Raw genomic sequence first — 22,540 nt, 5'->3', positions numbered from 1 at the left:
GACAGAGGGATAGCAAGAGATGAGACAGGGAAAGTGAGATGTGAGACAGTGGGGGAGAGAGATGCAAGACAAAGAGACAGTGAGATGTGAGACAGAGGGACAGCAGAGGTGAGACAGTGGAATAGCCCCATACATGAGAAAGAGGGACTGTGTGACATGAGGCAGAGGGACAGTGAGAAGTGAGACAGATGGAAATTGAGACATAAAACGGGGGGTGGAGTGGGCGAGACTTGAGACAGAGGGACATCCAGACTTGAGACAGGGAGACAATGAGATGTGAGATGGCAAAATATAAGACGGGGATAGTGAGACTTGAGGCAGAGAGACAGCGAGATGTAAAACAGAGGGACAGCCGGACCTAAGACAGGGGGATTGCGAGGCGTGATGCAGGGGGACAGAGAGACATGAGACAGAGAGACAGCAAGATGTAAGACAGGGGGATCACGAGGTATGAGACAGGGGGACAGTGAGACGTGAGACAGAGAGACAGCAAGACGTAAGACAGGGGTACAGTGAGACATGAGAAGGGGGACAGCAAGATTTGCCATTGGAGATTCTCCTTCTTCTCTTACTGCCTCTTTTCATTTACTTTTGTTAATCAGCAGCTGGGAGGAGAGAGAGAGAGAGAGAGAAAGAGAGAGAGAGAGAGAGAGAGAGAGAGAGGATGCTCTGGAGTTTAGAATCTAAATTAAAAAAGCAAAGCACACAAGAGAAAGAAGCAGAGAGAGAGACAGAGTGTGTGTGAGAGAGAGAGAGATAGGTGTGTTTGTGTGTGTTTGTGGCGTCTGATGCATCAACAAAAAAAAAACCCTCCTCCTCTATTTTCCCATCAGGCACCGGGGCTGTTCATGCTAGTAGCTATGCCTGTTTGTTTGAAGCAGCTCCGATGTGAATTGTAAACAGGCAGTGTGTGAGGTAAGCGCCAGCGCCATCATTCAGATAAACACTTCATGTTTCGCCATGAGTTCTAGCAACACGTGATTTTTTTGCATGCTTGCTAAACATGTTATATCTCAAAATGCTAACTGAGCTTAGCCAGCTTGGCTAGCCTGTGTTAGGTTTTTAGCTAGCTATAATCATAAGCTAACAACACAATTGTTTTTTCCTACCAATATTCCGACAAATCCCACCTCCTTTCCCATGATTGGCTAGTACTGCTCTCCTTCTGCTCTGTGATTGGTTAATGTGTTCTGCGTTCTTTCGGGCTGCTGTCGATCCACCAGTCATTGCACAGTAGGCGGGATTTGTCTTAATAACGGTAGGAAATAAAGCAAATCTAAATAGCGATTTAGCTTGTTAGCTGTTTAGCTTGTGTGCAGACGCAGTATTTGCTTTGTGCAGATGTGGTTAGCTGCATAATGTTGCGTATTAATTATTATAATATAACTGTCACGCTGTTATACGTCAACCTGGCCATGTTGTTAGATAATATTCTGTCTGTTAGCCAGCAAGTCAAATGAGCTGCTCGAAGCTAAATATGGGCGGCAGAGTGGTATTGTATCCTAGAGCACACAGGTTTCCAGCTCTGGTCCTGGAGTCCCTTCTGTTCTGCGCATTTTATTGCTTTCCCTGCTCCAAAAACGCAGGATTCACCTAATCAGCTCATTACCAGTTTTCCCTGAGTGTTGAAGTGGGTGTGTGTGAGCAGGGAAATGTCTGAAATGAGCAGGACAGGGGCTTATCCAGGACCAGGGCTGGAAACCTGTGTCCTAAAAAAATCTCTCATTGAACCATCAACTTCCACACTGTTACAGTAACTTGCTTTAAGAAGTAGATATTGTATTTTAATAACATATGTGAAGCTACTGTACACATTGTTATTGTCCATTTTCCCTTTGTAGTAGTAAGAGATCAGGGATCTCTTTTGTCTCTTTTCAGTATTGACCAGAATGAAGAGTCTTAAACCTTGATCAGTATAGATATATAGATATCACTGAGGTGTTAGGCTGTCTGGAACCAGTCACACATCATGTGTTTCAATTAAAGATAACAGTAATCTGAATTGGTTCGTTTGCAAGTCAGTGCTTGAGTTTTAAATAGCGCTGTGAGCTGAAGTGGGCGGCCCGGTGACACAGCAGGTAGCGTTCCTGCCTTAGAGTTCCAGGGACGATCCTGAGTTTCTGTGCATGCTCTCTGTATGCGTTTCCTCTGTATTCTTCCTCCCTGGTTTCCTCCCACGTCCCACAAACTGTCCAGTAGGTGCAAGGTGCGATGTAACTGAACCTGTATCTGCATGATTTTATGCAGATCAAATTTAATTCCAAGACTACCCAATCAGCGGTGATGATTGGTTCTCAACTGACCTCAGAGAAGCTGAGGAGGACATTTTAGGTCTGCCCATAGACTTATTTGCCCCTTCTGTTTAGCTCTCATGAGGCTCTGAGACCGCAGTCAAGCCAGCTGCAGTAGAAATTGGAGTGAGTGGTATATATGAGGTTTTATGGTAAACACCATAAAAATTGACTGTGCTCTCTGGGTGGGAGGAATGGAATACTCTCACCTGTCAGTTACAGCAGCACTAGCCAATCGTGGGCATCTGTGAGCTCGTGCATGCAGAAGAGGGAAGATAGTGCTTTCCTCTGAGTGTTTTATGCTGCTCTGTGATGCAGCAGTTGGCTGGCTTCATGTGTCGTGGAGAAGTGTTCGGTTGATAGTCGTCATATGATCGGGCAAGTAACCAAATTGGGGAGACAATGGAGCATTGGCAGGTGACTAGAATTTGAATCCAGGGAATGGCCCGGGGTAGGTTGATTGGCTATGCTAAATAGCACATAGGTATGAATGAGCATGTCACTGTGTGTGTGTGTGTGGCATCACATCCAGTGTGTTTACCCCCTTCTCACCAAGTGTTCCCAGCATATGTTCCAGATCCACCATAACCAGGAAAAAGCGCTTACTGAAGATGATGGAATGAATGTTTGCTGACGTTCAGTCACACTGGGGAGAAAAGTCATATCTGACATTGTAATTTCTAGGTCCAACCATGTCTGAGCTGTTTATGGAATGTGAGGAGGAGGAGTTGGAGCCATGGCAGAGGGCGATACCGGAAATCAGTTTGATCGATGATGACGATGATGACGAACCGATATTCGTAGGGGAAATCTGCAGCTCCAAGCCAACTCCTAACATCAGAACAGGTATAGACATTGACATGGTGTTCACACTGAACTTCAGATGTGATTTCTTCTGCAGTAGTTTCATTTGTATTTATTTATAGGTTTCTGTTTTAGTAATGCAGTGATATCTAAATATGAAGTAACTGGCACTCACCAACTGATCAGCCAACAATCAGTAGAAACAGTTGATAGTCAGCACAGATTGTTTCATGGCAATCAGATGTAATGATGCATAGGCTATGTCCTAACAATTTGTCTGCTGTATGGACTTGTTTCAGTAGAAATGGATCATCGAATTATGTACTCTACTGCGTGTGTATACAGAGTATAAAATCAATTTGCTCGAATAGATGACTCAATTTCAATTCACATCAGCATGAAAACAGGAAAAAAATAGCTTCCAGTTGCTATAGGAATGAGCTGGCTGAAACTGAAAAGTTATTCTAGTTAAAAGTTATTCTAAATAATAGTAAACAGTACTAAGCTGATTATTCATTATTTGTGTTCTCTGTATATTTATAATCCAATAAAGAGTCATCCATCTGCAATGTGCAGAATAATTGCAAGTTCAGGTAGAGGAATGCATTTATTTGTATGTCAGAATCACTCTTTCAGTTAGTGTGATGGGGAGCTGTCATAAAATAAAATGTTTATCCCTTGTATACTGTCGGGTCCATAAGTATTTGGACAGTGACACAATTTTCGTAATTTTCCACCACAGTGGATTTGAAATGAAGCAATCAAGATGTGATTGAAGTGTAAACTTTCAGCTACCAAATGCAAATTCAACACTTGGAATCAACTCCAGACCTTTTATTTCCTTAATTTGTCATGAAATAAGGAGGAAACAGGCCACACCTGGCCATGCAACTGCTATCAGTCAATTGTCCAATTACTTTTGAGACTGTGAAAATGGAGGTACTATATAAAAAATGACTGTAATTCCTAAATGGTTAATACACTATTTTTGTTAAACATGAAAGCTGAAAGTCTACGCTTCAATCACATCTTGATTGCTTCATTTCAAATCCAATGTGGTGGTGTACAGAGGCAAAATTATGAAAATTGTGTCACTGTCCAAAGACTTACGGACCTGACTGTCTGTGTTCTGTAATCTCACATAAGGTGAACCACAAAACCACCTGTGTTTTAAATTATAGTCTGTCAGCATTGGCCAGCAATTTTCATATGGCATCACTATAAAAAAATAGTAGCTCAAAAAAGGTCTCAAATACTTGTTGAATAAGGTTTGTCACTTGGGGTAATCTGTACGTGCAGACATACCTTATGCAATACACTTATTTTTATTTGATTGTTGTTTAGGTGTTGGCTATCAGCGTAACCAACCAAATGTCACATTCCAACGGGTCACTGCACTGACTTCACCTCAAAAGACTGGTCAGACTCAGATAAACTCTGCCAAACAGTCTCCTCAACTCACTGTCCGAGGTTCATCACAGCCGGTCTTCATCCCCGTCAGCTCCCAATCAGCACCACTGCAGGCTGGACCCAGGTTACTAAACACCGTATCTCCTCAGCCCATCATCATCAATAATCAGGTACAGACACAGTGATGTCCACTGTTTACACTTTGGTGTATGTCCTATAGTTGTTTGTAGATCAGCTTTTGGGTTACACATGGATCAACAAGGTTTTGATTATTAATGTGTGCAATAGTTAAATTTTATAATGGCACTTTCAATTTTCTCTTATGGTACTAAAATGTTATACTATGCAATGTCAAAACACCATGTCCCCTGATATACCACCCAGTCCACGTTCTGAGTTGCCTCACCACGATTCCTGTCCCTTGCGCCACTCCATGCTGTGCAGCATAATTGCTCTCCCCCATGTTGCAACCCAATCCCGATTACTCGTATCTCTACCTGATCCCTGGACCCTGCATCGCTACCCAATCCTCACCCCCCTGTCCTAGTGTCCCTACTGAAGCACCATCCCCCATGTCACTTCCTGATTTCCCTCCCTCGTGTTGCAGACCGATCTCCAGTCCTACGTTGCTGCCCTATCCCCGTCTCTCGCGTCACTACTGGATCCCAGTCCCCCGTGTAGCTGCTTGATCCCTGTCCCCAGTGTTCCTACTCAAACTCCTACTCGATCACCATTCCCATGTAACTACTTAATTCCTATCCCCTGTGCTGCTACTCGGTCCCCCTGCCACATTTGGCTATTCAATCCCTGTCCCCTGTGTCACTACTCGAGCCTGGCCCCCGTGTCGCTACTCAATCGCTATCCCCCATGTTGCTACTTATACCCTTTCCCCCATGTTGCTGCTTGAGCCCCATGCCACGCATTGTTGCTTGTTCCCCACCTTCACCGTTGCTACTTGTTACCTTGTTTTGCTGCCCATTCTCTACCCCCTGCGTTGCTGCCTAATCCCAGTTTCTCACGTCACTCCCCAAGCCCTATTCCCTGTGGCACTACTTGATCACCATCCCCCCGTCGCTACTTGATCCCCGTCTCCCGTGCTACTACTTGATCCCTGTGCCCCGTGTGGCTATTCGATCACGTCTCCACTGTCACTACTCAGTCCCTGACACTCCCCCATGTCACAACTCGATTAACGTCCTCCGTGTTGCTAGTCAATCCCTGTCCCCCGCTTAGCTGCCCGATCCCTGCCCCCCACTTTCCTACCTGTTTTTTGCATTTCCTCTGTTTTTTTGCGTTGCTGCCTGTTCCCTATTCTTATGATCTCTGTCCATGTGTCATTCCCAGTCCACGTTCTCTGATTTTTTGCCCAGTCCCCATCCCCCACTTTATTCCCATGATCTGTGTCCCCCACGTCAGTCCCTGACGTGTATTCCCTGGTTTACTCACTGATCTGTGTTTCTTGGGTCACTCCCCAGTCCATGTCCTGCCATGTCACTTTTTTGATCCTCATCCCCTGCGTCACTCCCCGTGACTCGTGTCCCCCATGGGTTTCTCCCTTGGTCCACATTTCTTAGATTGCTCAATCCTTGTGCCTCGCTTTCCTCCCTGATTTGTATGTGCAGCATTTTAATGGTTGTGTTCGGTGTCTTTTCCAGTGAAACATTAGCATTTTAGCTATTTGCAAAAGAATTACAAGAATTTGCAAGAGGAATTGCAAAAGAATTCATTAGCTTCTTGTTTTACAGTTAGGTTTTAAAAGCATCGGTTAAAATGCTAAATAAAAAAATTATGCAATGATACCAAAAATTTCAAATTAAAAATCTGGCATTTTTTTGTTGTCGTGTGTCCTGAATTTTTGATCTAGCCCAGATTTACTGGTTCACCACGATAACTCAGACTGTCTGCTTGTTTTTGCATACACCCAGATGATGTCTGATTTCGCTCAAGCTTGTAAAGGCAGTAGAGGGTCGATCAAATCAGATCACATTCTGAGCTGTTCATATGTTGAGTCCGCATCCAAACTTGATATTTACATTATGGATTGTCTAAGTCCAGGACAGCTGGCTACAGTTCACATGCTAATGTCATGATGTGTGAGGGCAGTATTTCTAAACTGCTTCATATTTAAGTTAAATGGATATACTGGTTTTGGTACTAAAGCTACAGCACTCCTGAAGGCTTAGCTAGAACTGGACTAGACCAAAATTTGGGTTTGGCCACAGATGTTATGTGTAACTTGAGTCATACATTGTTAAAATGACTGTTTAGATAATTTGTAAAAATGTGCTTATGGTGCAAAGAAGCATGTATATTTGTCACATTTCATTTTATTTCTCATGAGTCTCCTCAGATGTTATTTTATGCGAAGTAATATGAAACATGCAATGCTTTATTTTAATGAGAACATTTTATTGTAATTTCATAACAAGGGTTCATATTTGGGCTAAGCATTGTTTTTTTCCGTTGTGTTAGGGGTGAGTAGAATTTAAAACAACCACCAGAACCTTAAACTAAAACCTCTTAAATCCATGGCCCTGACATACAGTATAATTTTTGTATTACTATAATGGTTTCTTTTGTTTAAAATTTTAAATGTTGTAGAGCACCAGTGATTTGACGTGGATTGAACCTTATGACCTCAGAATGGGTTCTGTTCAGGCTCGGTGCTGAACTTTGTTGGATGTGTGTGTTTTATATTCTTTTCAGGGTTATATAGTGGCGTCACCACAAAACCTCAACAATAATAACTCGTCTTTCATCACATCCCTGGGGTCTCAGTATCCACAAGGAACATTCACTGTTGTGCCAGGTATGCAGCATCTCTGGCTCTCTGCTCTAACGTTCAGCTTTGAGTAATTGAGACAATATCCATTACATTATTGTGGTTAAAAATGCACCTAGGCTATGGGCGCTTGCTTTATTGTTAAATTTGATTATTATGTATTTAAAATGTTAAAAAAAAAACTTTTTTACTTATGAATATTAAAAATGTAATGAAAATGTCATGAAGTCAGCTAAGCTCAAGGTGGCTGTTTCCTCGTTATGAACCTTGTGAAAATGCAGCAGGTCAGCCGATGGTGCAGCAGGTCACTGCACCGCCTAAACCAGTGCCAGGTGTCATCCACCGGCCCCAAGTGCAGTTAATCCAAAACAATGTGGTGACGCTGTCTAACGTCCAGGGCCCTGCTGACATCTCCACCCAGTCTCACTCCAGCTCCAGCCCACACTCTATCCAGAACAGCCCTCCAAGCAAATCCAGCTCAATGAGCTCTTCCAAACACATCCCACCTACTCTACAAGCTGTGAACAACCGGGGTGTGTATATGTACATGATAGATTATTACAATATGATTCATGCCAAAGGTAGTCTCTAATTGTCTATCTCTCTTCTCTCATGACTTTATCTTGGATCACAGATAATGGAAAAATGAAACGTAGCACCCTGCCTGAGTCGAACAACAGCACTTCTAAAAGAACTAAAATTGACATGGGTTTGTGTTCATTCACTGTATTGTTTGACACATTTACAATGTATTCCACTAATTATTTCATTCAGCAAGAGAATTTTGTTTGCAACAGAGAACGAGAGCCCCTTGCCTAGGAAGTGTCCCAAATGTCACGTTCACTTTAACTTGATGGACCCGTTAAAAACTCACATGCAGGTGAGCTAGTGATAACTTTCCACTTCCATCTCATCCTGAAAATTTTTTCAGTCACAGAAAAGGAAGTCTTTGGTATCCCTAGTTGATATTCCTCTTTTGCATGTTTCAGATCTGCTGCCCAAACTTACTGGACACGATCCTCCCTTCAACCTCAAAGACAGACCGAGCTGCAATGCCAGTGCGATTGTATGAAGCAGAGCGAGGGAAGCTCATCATGCTGGTGTCGGAGTTTTACTACGGGAAATGCGAGGGTGATCAGTCTGCTGCGCGTGAACAAAAGTCCAACTCGACGTTCAAGTGCAACAGCTGTTTGAAAATCCTCAAGAACAACATTAGGTACGCTTTTGCGTGCTGCGTGGTGGCATTTGTATGAGCAACAGCATCGTGATAGCCTCTGTCTCTTTTTCAGGGGTAAATTTAGAAAATGTTTATGGTAGACTATAAAATCAGAAAATACATAAATAAGCTTAATAGGACACTGGCAGAAAAATGTAAAATATAAATGTATACATCTGTTAAAACAGGTGTCTCCTCACCTCCTATTGTGCTTATACAGTATTTAAAAGTGAGATTTCCAATTATGTGACCGACTACATGAAATGACTCTGATATGAACATATTTCACGATTAATGATGGCAATCGAAGCAAAGCAGACTGCAAACTGTGCTTAGTGAAAATGTCATGGGGGGAGCTAGAGCATACAATACAAGTAATCTAATAAATCTCATGGTGTTTAAACAGTATCTTGAATAGAGTGTGAATGCAGTCAACTACACAGAGAAATAACAGTGCACATGGTTAAATTAAAATGAGCACAATGTGCCCAGAATAGCTCACACACACAGGGGTTCCTGTGGTTGCAGCAGTGATGTAAGCATGCAGAGAAACTGCAATATCTACGAGACAGCACTTCACATCTGCGAGCACAGAGCACTGAGATATGCACACTATCCAGTGTCTACACTTAGCTTGCGAGTCACCTCGTGCTCACCGATACTGGTCTGCATGCTCATTATTTCTAATATAAGATACTGTTTAATATCATAAACAGAAAACTCCGCACCAGGAGCTCATTGCTAGTAGCACACAGCAGCAACTACCATGAACAAAGCTAAATAAAATGCTCCATTACACCCCTGTTTGCTTAATACTAAGTTGGTTAGAAAGTGTAATTTATTACATGTGAATCTATGGATCTTGGTATGCTTGAATTACCCAAATCTCTAACACTTTGGTAAAGTAGCCTATATTATCCCAGGTTTTGCTTATGATAACGCTAAAATTGATCCGGTAAGCAGAGGCATGTAGTAAATGAAGGGAATGACTGAGAGGAAGAGGGGGACTACAGCCTCTATCACAGCGTTGCCCCCAGTAGATGGATGAGACGTTATCAGCCCTCGCACTCCCCCCATGGGTCCTGAGATGAATAATGGCCGGTAGTTTGGCTGGTGTAAGAAGTGTTGGTGTGATTAAATAACTTCACTCTGCCACGGCATGAGAAAAGCCTCGCTAAGCTCCTTTTAATGGGGAGACACGTTTGCCGCGTACCCTAAGTTCCGGCAGCCAGGGTCACGGTTCGCCCGCAAAAAGAAAAAAATCCCTATTAGGGGAGCTGAGGTAGCAGAACACGACGTCTGAAAAATAGGCCGCTGTACATCAGGGCAAGATGGCAAGCAGAGAGAGAGGGGCTAGAGGCAGCCTGAGGAGCAGCTCATCATTAAGCGAAACAAAAAAGCCTGCTGTAATTGCCGGTATTATAATGGCTATTATGCATGCTTAGAAAGTGAGGCGTGAGGAGAATGAGTGCTAATTTATCTTTGGGAAAACCTTTGGGAGTCCAAATAGTGCTTTGATGCACATACAGGCCACATGCTGTTAAAAAGTCCCTTTTTAAACTAGCGACTTTGTAATTTGGTTTGTTATATTTAACAGTGCGTGGCCTTTATTCCCAAATGGCTGTGATGGCCAGTTGGCTCCTGCTGTTCGCTCTATTTGTGGTGCATTTGTTCTGGTGGACAGATTTGATTTATAGAAGATTAAAGTAGGTATCTTTTTAATATGTTTAAACGATCTGTAGTCGTATCTTGTATCGTGTAAATAGGGCATGTTGGTTTGAACATTTGAAGTTCGGTAATTCTCAGGCTGCTCCGTGTCTATTTTAAGCAGCTCTTTTTTTGCGGAGGAAAAGAACGCTCGTGTTTTGAAAGAGCAGCCGCTTTGTAGTGGTTTACCTGTGTGAACTATGCTCATCTGCATAACACTGATTTCCGCTCAAATCAAAGCCTCCTGTTTAGGTTTGTACACCGTTGTCAACGGCATCCCCTCAGCTCAGGTTCCCACACAGCAGCTGCCTGCGCTCGCCTGTGTTTAACCCTCACATTGGCATTAATGTCACGCAGCGCACGTGTCCGTGATGGCGTTTCTCCATCTGCTTCCCTCCTCTCTCACTCTTTTCCATCTCTCTCTGACATGTTTTCTTGCTTTACTTCTGTTTTTTACTTATTTGTCATGTATTTTCTCTTATTTGTTTCATTCGCTGTCATATTTGTTTGTCTCTGTTTTCTGGCTGTTGATTCTTTCGTTTCCTGTCTTTTATCTTTTTTTTTTCCTCTCACTTCTTCCTGTCTATCTTTTTTACTTACTCGCAAATGCAGTTCATTTCAAATTTCTTTTCCTTCCTTGTACCTTTCTGATTTTTTTTTTCTCTCATTCCTTTCTGTTGTATCTGATTGCTTCTCTCAGGTTTATGAATCACATGAAGCATCATCTGGAGCTGGAGAAGCAGAACAGTGAGAGTTGGGAGAGTCACACTACGTGTCAGCACTGTTACCGGCAGTATTCCACTCCGTTCCAGCTGCAGTGCCACATAGAAAGCGCCCACAGCCCCTATGAGTCCACCAGTACGCCAGCACAAACCACCAGCACCATCCCATGTGGCCACAGAAAGCCACTAGACTGCCGCTAGTACACTCAAGGATACAAGATTAAAAATCCAGTTTTATTTGCAATACACACCCTGCAATTAACTGAATCTAAAATTGTCCAGGGTGCTGTGCTGAAAGTGAGATTATGGTTTCACACCCTTCTGTTTTTTTTTTTTTATTCCATTTCAGCTAATTGTAAGATTTGTGAATTGGCCTTTGAGACAGAGCAAGTGCTGTTGGAACACATGAAGGACAATCACAAACCAGGAGAGATGCCATATGGCTGTCAGGTACCTCTGATCTCTTCACATTCCTATCCTTTAACGTTTGCCGTAAAGTCCTGTTTATCTCACCGCTGCATTTCTGCTTACAGGTCTGCAACTACAGATCTTCGTTCTTCTCAGATGTAGAGAACCATTTCCGCACAGTCCATGAAAACACTAAAGACCTCCTTTGTCCTTTCTGCCTTAAAGTCCTTCGCAGTGCTCATATGTACATGCAGCATTACATGAAACACCAGGTGTGGAAGCTTTGGCTTTGGTTTCAAGACACTGTTTTGGCTTAGGCATGGGAGGAATTTCCCTCGTAATAATGCTATTGTATTGAGAACACTTCTTACATACAAACTTGGCTTGCCATATGTGTTAATAATTGATTTAACCAGAAAAATTCAGGTGAAGGATGACTAGTTACTTAGCATTGAGCCAATAAGATAATACTAAATGGTCTTCCGTTTTTTCAGTGAATCTTATTGGGACACATTCCTTGTGAATTCTTATGCTAGACCAGATTTACTCTGAAATTTGAAATTCTTGAGTTAAAGATCATAACAGTGTGTTCTGATCTGTGGACTATTCGGTAACATTTAAAATATTGGGTCCTGATTTACTAAGAATCCGAATGACATCTACTAATGTTTGTGTGAAATCAGACAAAACACGTGCAGTTAGTGAATGTGTTGAAGGTGATTTACAAATAATAATAATTGTGTGAATGACATCTGATGTGAAGTAGGGGTGAAAGACAATACAAGTGTTTCCCAGACAGAAAACTGAAATTGAAGTATAACAGAGATTGAAGGTGTTGAGACACAATGGAAAAACTGTATGAATATAAACTAAAACCATGAAGACATGAGAGTCCATTATGCTAATAAGGTAAATGTGAATAAAATCTTTTCACAGGCCATGTTTAAATGCTGTTTTAATGTTGTAACAGCAAGGCATAATTTGAAGAAAGTTTAAGATACTTTCTTATTGTTTTGTGATTCTAAGGCATATTTCAGGTAAACATACTCATTATTCAGACTAATAAAAGTGGTGTCGTTTTGTCTTTGATGAAAACAGGCTTCTGCAAATTTAATACCTGCCTTTCTATCACACTAATTTGTGCACGTAATCACCATCGGTGAGGTGACTTTCAGGCTTAGAAAGGAGCAGTTGCAAATTTAATAGATTTGCATTGACAAGACCCTGAATTTTGCACTTTAAGGTAGAAACCCTTCTATTTGTATATTCATTAAGGCAAGCATGCAAACAGACAAGACGTGCTATTTTGCTCATGTGAATGACGCAAATCCTCTGTAGACCCTGCTACTAAATCTGCTTGCAAATTGGTCTGCCAGTGTTATCAAGTTTGCATGTGTTTTTTTTTTTTTTCCCCATACGCAAATCATTACTGAATCTGGGCTTTGGAGGTGTTGAATTTGTAGGTTAGGCTCAGTTGTAAGAGAGTTCAGTGGTGGAAGCCCTTGTTTCTCGTTTCTGTCTCTGGGTTTGGGGGATTGAGGCTACACACATCCGAAGTCAGCAAAATGTGGAACTCGCTTGTGAGTCACCCTGTTGGTTTTCTCTCAGAGCTTGGATTGATTTGCTTGTCTGTCGAGCACCTTGGTGCAATACATAACCGTCTGACAGTGGAGACTACTTTCCTCTGCTAGCCTTTAGAGTTTTTCCCCCAGCAAGAGGAACCGAGATTAACCGAGAGTCATTTCAGCCGAGAGAAAAAAACAATCAGCTCTCAAATCCGGAAAAAAACAGTAATTAACTAATGTGGGTTAGAGACTCGGTCAGCGGGTTAAACTAACCTGTTTAATACAAATAGACATTTACTGTGACTGTGAGTGAAACTGTGCTTATATTCACAATTTGTAATTTTTTATTTCACAGAAAAAAGGAATTCAGCGCTGTGGAAAGTGCAGATTGAATTTTCTCACCTACAAGGAGAAAGTGGAACACAAGGCACTTCATCATCGGACTTATAAAAAACCAAAAAGCCTTGAAGGACTTCCTCCAGGAACGAAGGTTTGTGATGTGTAAACATTCATGCCTTATTGCAACTTTTCGACCTCACTAATAAGTGGGCCAAGAAGGGGGAAATTATATGTAGTATAGTGCACAGGTTATCACTGTTTTAATTGTTATTGCATTGTTGGCCTTTGCAATATTGATATCACAGAAGCGTGCTGTATGTATGCAAACCAGACCACCTCATTTATTATGTTCTGTATTCTGACCTCTCGGAAATCCCTGGTAAGTTTTCTATTGGTGATTTAGGATCATGGCACTGGCATTATCAGAAAGACAAAAAAAAAAAAACAGTCTGTTTTAAGGCATATCACAATCACGGTGTATAGCAATGTAATTGCAGTATGTGATTTTGGTCTGTATTGTACATATATACACTCACTGGTCCCTTTAACGGGAATACCTGTACAGCTGCTCATTTATGCACTTAAGGTCAAGAGTATGAAGAAATGAAGAATGAAGAAAAATTGTGGTCTGTGACTTTAACCATGGCATGGTTGTTGGTGCCAGAAGGGCTGGTTTGAGTATTTCAGAAACTGCTGATCTCCTGGGATTTTCACACACAACAGTGTCTAGAGTTTACACAGAATGGTGCGAAAAAGAAACAACAACAAAAAAAAAAATTCCTGTATGCGAAGCAGGCGGTTGAAGACTGGAAAAAGACCAGGTGATCTCCCCAACTGTCAATCTTCAACTATCCAGTTTCAGTGAGTCTGTGCACATGATAGCCTCAGATTCCAGTTCCTGGCTGACAGTAGTGTAAACCAATGTGGTCTTCTGCTGTTGTAGCCCATCCATCTCAAGGTTCGATGTTTTGTGCATGCTGAGATGCTTTTCTGCTCACCACGGTTGTAAAGAGTGATTATTTGGGTTACTCTATTCTTCCTAGCAGCTCGAACCAATCTGACCATTTTCTTCTACCCTCTCATATCAACAAAGCATTTCCACCCACAGAACTGGCAATCACTCAGTGTTTTTTGTTTTTCGCACATTCTGTGTAAACACTCTAGAGACTGTTGAAGTCACAGAGATCACACTTTTTCTTCATTCTGATGTTTGATGTGAACATTAACTGAAGCTCTTGACATGTATGATGCATGATTTTATGCATTGTGCTGCTGCCACATGATCAACTTATTAGATAACTGCATGAATGTGCAAGTGTACAGGTGTTCCTGTTAAAGTGATGATAAACTAGTGTAGTATACAATATTATCAAGAATAGTTTGTTGACTACTACAGATAACATTTCATAATGGTGCGTGATAGACCTGTTATTACAGGAATAAAACCAGAACTTCTATTCCATTTAGTTTTTAGTGGCTATGTTGTGCTGTCTGTATGGATTTGCCAATCCCATTTCTCCATTTTCTAAGCTATACTGATATCAAAGATTTGTGTGTCAGCCAATCATAAGAAGCAGCATCAACCCAGATACTGATACTCGGTATGGCATCAGTGCGTCCCTGGCTGTCTGTGTGTGTTTTCATCGGATGCATTTGTTGTTCCCAGGTCACCATAAGCTTAAGCAAAATGTGGACTTTTCTTCATGGCAGGTGTAAAATAAAAATGGACTTGTTTTGCTGTTTTAATTGTTGTAACAGATGGTTTTGTTTTCTAGAACTGTTATGTGTCACAGGCTTTTATTGGCAAAGGATTTTGCTTTGGCATGCATACCCTACATGATTTGGCTCACTTTTTAGTTAAGTGGTCATTAACGTATGAATTATTATTGCTATTATTGTTTTTTGATTCCCTTCACTGCACTATTGTTTTTTTTTTTTTTTCTCCAGGTGACAATTCGAGCTTCACTCAGTGGAGGATCTACGATGTGTCCCTCCGCTCCTGGCAAGTCGTATGTCAACCTCGTCCCCACGAGCCCTGAGACGGTCAAACCGACTGCTCACAAGTCCAACTCCAACATAGGAAAGATGAAGACAAACCAGAGCAATAAGAACCGCACATCCTTACCCAACACTGAGCTCAGAGGCTTGAAGTAAGTCCTTACCTTTCAGATTTCCTGAGCTAACCTTTATACTGACATTTTAGATTTTTTTTCTTTTTTGTGTATTGTGTACATAAAGGATCTTCTTTATCCACAGACTTATACCTGGAGTGCACAAATGCATCGAGTGTCAAAATGAAGTTACAGAGCCATACAGCCATTACCCTATATCACTGAAATGTTTTGTGTGCAAGTATCGAACGAGCTGTCAGAAGGCTTTCAGACGACATAGGTTGAGGTAAAGACAGCGTCTTTGAATTGGAGTTCAAAATAAGTAAACATTTATGCTGTCCAAATGACTAACTCCAGCGTCATTACACTTGTACACCTTTTCTCATTAAGATTTCACAGCAGCTCCTCAAAAATACGATTGAACAAGGTGAATAGGCCCCTGCGTGGTGTACGGTAAGTTTTCAGTTTTTCAGTTTCAGTTAGCTAGAGTTAGACCTATCATGTTACACTGAAGGTCTAGCAATTATTTGAATTACTTTTACACTTTAGCTCAGGCTAGGCCTCCGTTTCACATGCAACATTTAGGCTACATACTAAGCTATGATGAGTCAGAAGATGTCAGAGCCACTAGTCAGTCATGGGCATCTGTGAGCTCATGCGTGCGAAAGGGGGCAGATAGCGCTCCGGATAAGTTCTACTGCCCTGTGATGCAGCATGAGCAGCAGTTTGCGAAGATGCAGTTGGCTTCATGTGTATCGGAGGATGCACATGATAGCCTTCACCCTCCCGGGCTGGTAGCTGTCATATCATATGGGAGACTTAACTGGGGCGAATTGGCCAAGACTAAATTTTGTATAAAATCTGGAGAAAATCCAAAAAAATTTTTTTTAAAAAAAAAGTCCTCAGAACAAGTGTGAATACAATTTAGCTGTCAAAAAGCCAAATATCATAAATAGGATAGGGTGCAGGGGGACAGAAATGAGATTTACTGTCTATAATGGTTCATTTTGCTTATATCACAGCACTGGTAACTTCTTGAATCTGATCTAAAAGTGTTGATTAATTTTCTATTTCTATAACAGCTCTGATAATAGTGCTGGCTACAAATCAAATCACAGGTTTATGTTAATACACTCGTTCTAATATGTTTTCGTTTCCATAGTAACAGCTCATTCACAGGGATTTACAGTGTATGAAGTGTATAAATATGAATAATATGAAGTATACGAATAAATCTCTGAACAAAATTTTGTATATAAAGGAGCTTGAATGGACGGCATGGAGGAGTGGTCGAAGATCCTCTTCACCTTTGGTAGACATTTCAGGAAGAGATTCTGTGCTGCTGTTCAGCAAATATTAATAGTGCAGGTGCCATTAATTCTGAAACCAGTGTTTGGTAGAAAAAAGTGCCCTACCTAAGAAAATATTAGATTATTAAAAAATAAAACATTATCTCTGTCTATTATTTTTGTGCTGTGTGGCCACTTTCATTGCAGATGCCAATATTTGGAGTTAACTTTATGTAATAAAATAAAAGTCTTGTCTCATAATGATCTGATTTCCAGGAGTCTGACTCTTGTTTGTTTGAACTGTGAGTTCCTGGCCGACGCGTCCGATGCAAACCGTATGTGTGAGCATTTAATCAGCAGACCCAACCACAGCTGCCAGGTCATTCTAGAGACAGGTAATACACAAACTCTCACACAATCTCTGCGATATATTATTCTCTGCATTTCCTGCCTGAATAAGACCTAGTATGATTCTCTTCCACACTTTGCAGATGCAGATTCGACAGCGGAGAGGTAAGCAGTTTGAGGCTCATAATGCCATTTCGTGCAGACTTGATCACATTGCAGTGTTTCATGCTACATGGAAAACAACGTAACATGGATCACATAAGGCACTAAGAGTGAAGCAGTTGTAAGGATTCTATATGATATTTAAAACCATTAAAAAAATGTTAAGTGAAACAAAATACAGGATGTGCAGATTGAGCAATAAGTATTAGGGCTATCCGTTTTATTGAATTCAAATTTTCTGAATGCATTTGAATATTAATGAGTCTATGATTTTGTACAGACCCAGACAACAACAACTAGTTTGTATGACATAAACTACACAAGGTATGGTTTGACTAAAATCATTAGGATATTTAGCTCAGTTTTTAAATACCTTGCACAAAACCTACAGTATCTTTATATTGTCTTCACAGGCTTTTTAAAAAAATTAAGCCACTCAACCCAGTTACGCCAAATCCCAAATGTCTTTCTGTTCACTATCTATGCAAACTACGTAGGGTGGTCATGCTGTTTGACACCCATCTAGAGCACACCCTTAGAGATTCATCCTTAGAAAGTGAAAAGACCAATTATTTACATTTCATATACTTTTTTATATATTTAAATCATAATAAGAGAATAAAGAATCCTATAAATGGCCTGCCTTTATTCATAGCCCTTTCCTACCTCAGGCAATGGTTAGTTAGCCAAAGAGATTAGAAAGCATGTTTTGATACACTTGTGTAAGGCGACTAAAAGTGGAATGTGGGATCTTTATTATTCAAATATGGATTTTTCTAATAATATTCACACATTGTAGTACGTATTCTATTACAGTATAATACATATTACATAATATGTGATGGTTACAATTTGCCTATCTTAGTAGGAAACTCTGAGAATAAGTATGTGTGTGTGTGTGTGTGTGTGTGTGCGCGTGTGTGTGTGCATGTGTGAGTGTAGTGTTGTATTCCTGCAGTGACAGTATTTATGTTAATGCTAGAGGAATCTGGAGAGTGTGTCATTAAGCAGGGTTACTGCTCGGGGGAAGAAGCTGTCTCTATATCTTGGGGATCTTACTTTGATTTCTATTTATTGTAATTTGGTTACTTCTTATTGTTGCTCAGGATTGTTAAGTGTTACCTTTGAGGATTGTCCATGCCATTTCCTGGCTCTCAGCGGAACTCCATGATGTATTGGGAGACAGTGACACCAGACGTCTGCTGCTTTTGTTAAACGTAGAGGGCAGAGTTGTAAGGAGAAGCGGATAAAAATAGAGACAGTGATTCACCTCCACTGATTTAGATAAATTGCCCTTTGTGATGAAATACGTGTGCAATTTCCTGACTCTCTGACCCTTGAATTCTATGAAAATACCATTCTTTGTGAAAAATCATCGCTAATTTCATTAGTCTAATATGGTTGCGTGTTAAGTGGTGTGCAGAAGACACGGTGTAAATTAGGAGTGAGCTCTGGCCTTAATTAGCGCGAAGGAAAACAACGTAACTAATGTGCAGCACGGAGAAAGGTCCTTAAGAGTCACGGTGAAGTATTGCAGGATCGGGGTGTAAGAAAACGCACACTGCTTACTTTATCCCACAAGATCTGACACTCCCCAAGAGAGTCTTTCAGTAATCCACCTGAGAGCTATTGTTCTGTGGTTCAAACTCTTAAAATAGATGTTCGTTCTCACTTTTCTTTATACGGTTAATCTGTTTGCGTTGTGACTGCTTAGCGTTTAGTGGATCACCATTTTCTTCACTGTTGATGTATTGTAGTGCTGCATAATTAATGGTGTTTTAGTCGTGGTCACTCAATTATTTTAGTCATGGTTTACTCAGTTCATTAACATAAGAACAATATAATCAACTCTGATGGAGCACTTAACTTGTATATCAATTTTACTGGCTTAAATTACAAAATATATATATATATATATATATATAATCACAAGCTCCCCATTCGAAGGTTTTATTAAATAACAGCAAACACATTTCTCATCTTAATGTGGTGTGTTTTTGGTCTTTATTTAGGTCGACACTTTCTGACACTGACAAGGTGAGTGAAGATGTTAATTCCTGCTCTTATAGTTTCCCTTTGTCTTCTCATGTGTGCATCACCCTTAGCAGATTTCTGATTTCCTTTTTTAATTTAATTATGTGAAATTTTGGAATATTCCCTAATAGGTTGAGGCCCAAAGTCCAATAGCAGAAGTGAGTGGTTCTGACAGGTAAGGCCATTGTTTTATATTAATATTTATATATACACAGTATTTTCATTCATACTGATTCCATTACCTTCATCTCTGGCCATTTTTTTCTATCCTGTGATTCAGTTCTATTGAAACCAAAGTTTCTTCCTCACAAGTATCCTCCGTGAAATCAGGGCTTAATGAAATGGAATCTCTGAGCATAGCTAATGTGTGGAGCGAAGGACATGTCACTGAGCCGCTTAAAAAAGAGGTTACGCCAATGCAGACTGTTCATCAAGAAGCCCAAGACAAGACAGGACCTGAAAGCGTGGAGCCCACAGCCGAGAACGGCTCAGTGAGGACAGAACCTGAGAACACTGATGCTCCCATCAGCCCCTGCAGTCCAATCGAAAACGGAGGCGGAGTGAGCGCAGACGACTTCCTGAATAAAGGTGACAAAGCAGAGTCTGTAAGTGTGCACTCCCTGCTGGAGCCTCTCACTCCGTCCAAGGTCCTCGAAGGCGACGAAGCCGAGATCGGGCCAGAACCGAGGAAAGACCTTTCACCTAACTGTAAAAGAGACATTGAGGAGGAGGAGGAGGAGACCTCAGGCCTGATAAGCACCTAGAAAACTTTAGCTTCAGAGTAGCATAGGACAAGAACACCTCCATTTTTACTTTTACATATTTTTTAATCTAGCTATAAAACTTACTTAACGGTTGTTACTTAATGTAAGACTTCCAGTGATATGGAGTGTTCATCTATTCGAACTGAAAAGAAAAAAAATGCTGTTTGTGATGAAACTTGAATTGAGGAAGATTGTGTTACTGTGCTCCAGTACAAAGTATTGCCTTCTATAAAGAATCATTGCCCATTTCAGAAGCAAACTGAGAGACTGTGAAATGACCTGTTACCATAATCAGCATTGCTTTTTTTACTAATGTAATACCGTTAACTGGCACACGAGGAACCTGAATTATTGGATCTTGGATGTTAGGTAAGACTGTGTCTCAGTATTACACTATGGTGTACCCAACTGATAAAACAACCCTTCTTTTAAAAAAAAAAAAAAAAAAGAGCTTTATTGTTTTCTGTGTAAAATATTCTTTTATATACTTCTTTTAAATAGGAAAAGGAGGTTCTATCAGTATCAGTTACACTGTTATAGTTATTCATGCTGGACAAAGACTCAGTGGGTTTTAGAGGTAAGGCTCCATCAAATGTCTTCACTCTAATTAAAACAAATAAAGATGAACTTTTCTTTTATTACATGCCTTGCATTTCTGTGCTGCTTGGTGACTCGTTGGTTTCTGTACAGCAGTCCATTTTTTATAGCACCAGTGAACTTTCTCTCACTCAGTTTCACTGGGAATCTACACACGATCCAGATGTTCTTTTGAGATTTGACGAGGTCTTAGAGGCAAGACAAACAAATAGTTTATTTGAACATAAAGACTCTTCATGACTGCACACAAAACCCAAAATGACATGGTTTAAGTTTCAGTTGACTTTGACAGGTACTTAGAGGAATATATATATATATATATTTTTTGTGAAACCATTTTTACATTTCCGTTCATTATTAAATATTTTACATATCCCATGTCTCCAGTTCTTCCATATAATTCTGTTATTCCTCTTAAAGCCTTAAAGTAGAAGTTTGTAATATTTAGAGCAGATACACTGCTGTTTCAGCTGGAGGTCAAGCTAAATTCTGGGTCTGAAAATTGTACACAGAAATCTGAAATCATATTAGCAAGATATGCTGCATGGCAGTATTGTTAGCCAGATTTTCTAAGGTTTCTTTGAAATGCACAGATTCTTGACTCCACCTTTAAAGCACATGAACACAAAACTGATTTGACTATACATGCAAAGTCAATGTGTTAGAATGCATCAACGTACAGGGTTTGCATAGCTTAGCCAGAATGCGTCTATCTCCGGATATTATTACAGCCAGTGAAATGTGGGTCTCCGATTGGTCTCTCTTTCTATTTGTAGTAAGGTCATTGTGGACCTCATGCTTCTTTGGGGTCTATCAGGCATAGTTGGGTACCAGGTTTAGGAAAATAAATCAGTGTTGATGAGCCCTGGCATAGAGGATGGAACTAATCTAATAAAATTAAAATTTAATTGAATTTTATTTTATTTCTACATCTTCAATATGTGGTCATAAATAGTTCAGAAAAACAACTCTCAGGGTTTTAATTGCTCTGTTTTTGAGCTTTTTGCTGTTTTTTTTTTTTTTTCTCTCAAAGTCATCTTAGCAAAAACAACTTTGTGAAAACACTGGCAAGTGAAACATTAGGGACTCAGCCAGATAATGTGCTCTATATAACAGAATACAGCATCATTGTCTTGCTTATTTTTTCCCCTTTTGCTTATTAGAATATTCTGTTATGTCTGATTACAATTTAGAAGAGTTTTTATCTGCTGCTTCTGATTTCTGTTGCAGTATCGCCCTCTAGTGGTGATGTTCAGCATGAGCAAGACAGCATCATGTGGTAAAGCTCGCCACCTTGTGGTCTTCTCTGGAAACACAATCTACTGTTGGTTTAAAGGAGCAATACTGAGATCCAGCATGGGCGGCCACTAGCATTTTCTAGATGTGGCTCCATTCCTCTAATAGTATTTAATATTTTTTGATAATTTATCTTATTATTCTTTATCTAATATTTTGTGATAAATATTTTCAACCAGCATTAAAATATATGAAGAAGCATGAATTTATGGACATGTAAAAGTGAAGCGTGTTGAATAAAAATAAATTCATGATGCAAAAATGTGATTATATCTCTGTCGCAAACATGAAAAGCCAGGGGAAAAAATGTGTAATTAGTCACCGTCTGAATATGAGTTTCATCATAGAGAACACATTGTTACAGATGCTATCCTCGCTGTGAATATACCTATACAGTGATATTGGGTCATTCTCAAAATATGGTGACTTTCAGACAACAAAAAGGTTCAAACTGAATTACGCTGATCAGCCATATATTAAAATCACCTGCCTAATATTGTGTAGGTCCTTCTGGTGCCACCACAACAGCTCTGACCCGTCGAAGCATGGACTCCACAGGACCTCTGAAGGTGTGCTGTGGTATCTAGCACCAAGACGTTAGCAGCAGATCCTTTAAGTCCTGTAAGTTGGGAGGTGTGACCAGACTTGTTTGTCCAGCACGTCCCACAGACACTAGATCGGACTGAACCCAAAGT

At 40.5% G+C, this 22,540-nt stretch overlaps 1 protein-coding gene across 4 annotated transcripts; it reads left to right on the top strand.

Moving 5' to 3' along the window:
* Nucleotides 1-775: 775 nt before the first annotated feature.
* On the top strand, nt 776-22,042 carry znf280d (zinc finger protein 280D). Of its 4 annotated transcripts, XR_004577250.2 has the most exons (22): nt 776-915; nt 2,976-3,137; nt 4,440-4,675; nt 7,212-7,314; nt 7,569-7,820; nt 7,922-7,996; nt 8,085-8,167; nt 8,277-8,503; nt 10,911-11,068; nt 11,282-11,382; nt 11,466-11,612; nt 13,261-13,395; nt 15,192-15,394; nt 15,501-15,641; nt 15,746-15,808; nt 16,921-17,039; nt 17,136-17,157; nt 19,167-19,191; nt 19,320-19,363; nt 19,469-20,321; nt 20,454-20,529; nt 21,780-22,042. XR_004577250.2 is itself a non-coding variant. In XM_026937604.3 (20 exons), the coding sequence occupies exons 2-20, from the start codon at nt 2,984-2,986 to the stop codon at nt 19,950-19,952; spliced, it is 2,769 nt and encodes a 922-aa protein (XP_026793405.3). In that variant the 5' UTR covers nt 776-915; nt 2,976-2,983; the 3' UTR covers nt 19,953-20,593. The 4 variants fall into 4 exon arrangements, 2 of the variants coding, with proteins under 2 accessions (XP_026793405.3, XP_026793404.3); XR_008300992.1 differs by having other exon boundaries at nt 19,469-20,529; XM_026937604.3 differs by lacking the exon at nt 21,780-22,042 and having other exon boundaries at nt 7,572-7,820; nt 19,469-20,593.
* Nucleotides 22,043-22,540: the final 498 nt, after the last annotated feature.

Source organism: Pangasianodon hypophthalmus, chromosome 25, assembly GCF_027358585.1.
Source record: "Pangasianodon hypophthalmus isolate fPanHyp1 chromosome 25, fPanHyp1.pri, whole genome shotgun sequence".
Lineage (NCBI taxonomy): Eukaryota > Metazoa > Chordata > Actinopteri > Siluriformes > Pangasiidae > Pangasianodon > Pangasianodon hypophthalmus.
The sequence above is the reverse complement of the archived record's forward strand: the minus strand, read 5'-3'. Positions and strand labels throughout refer to the sequence as shown.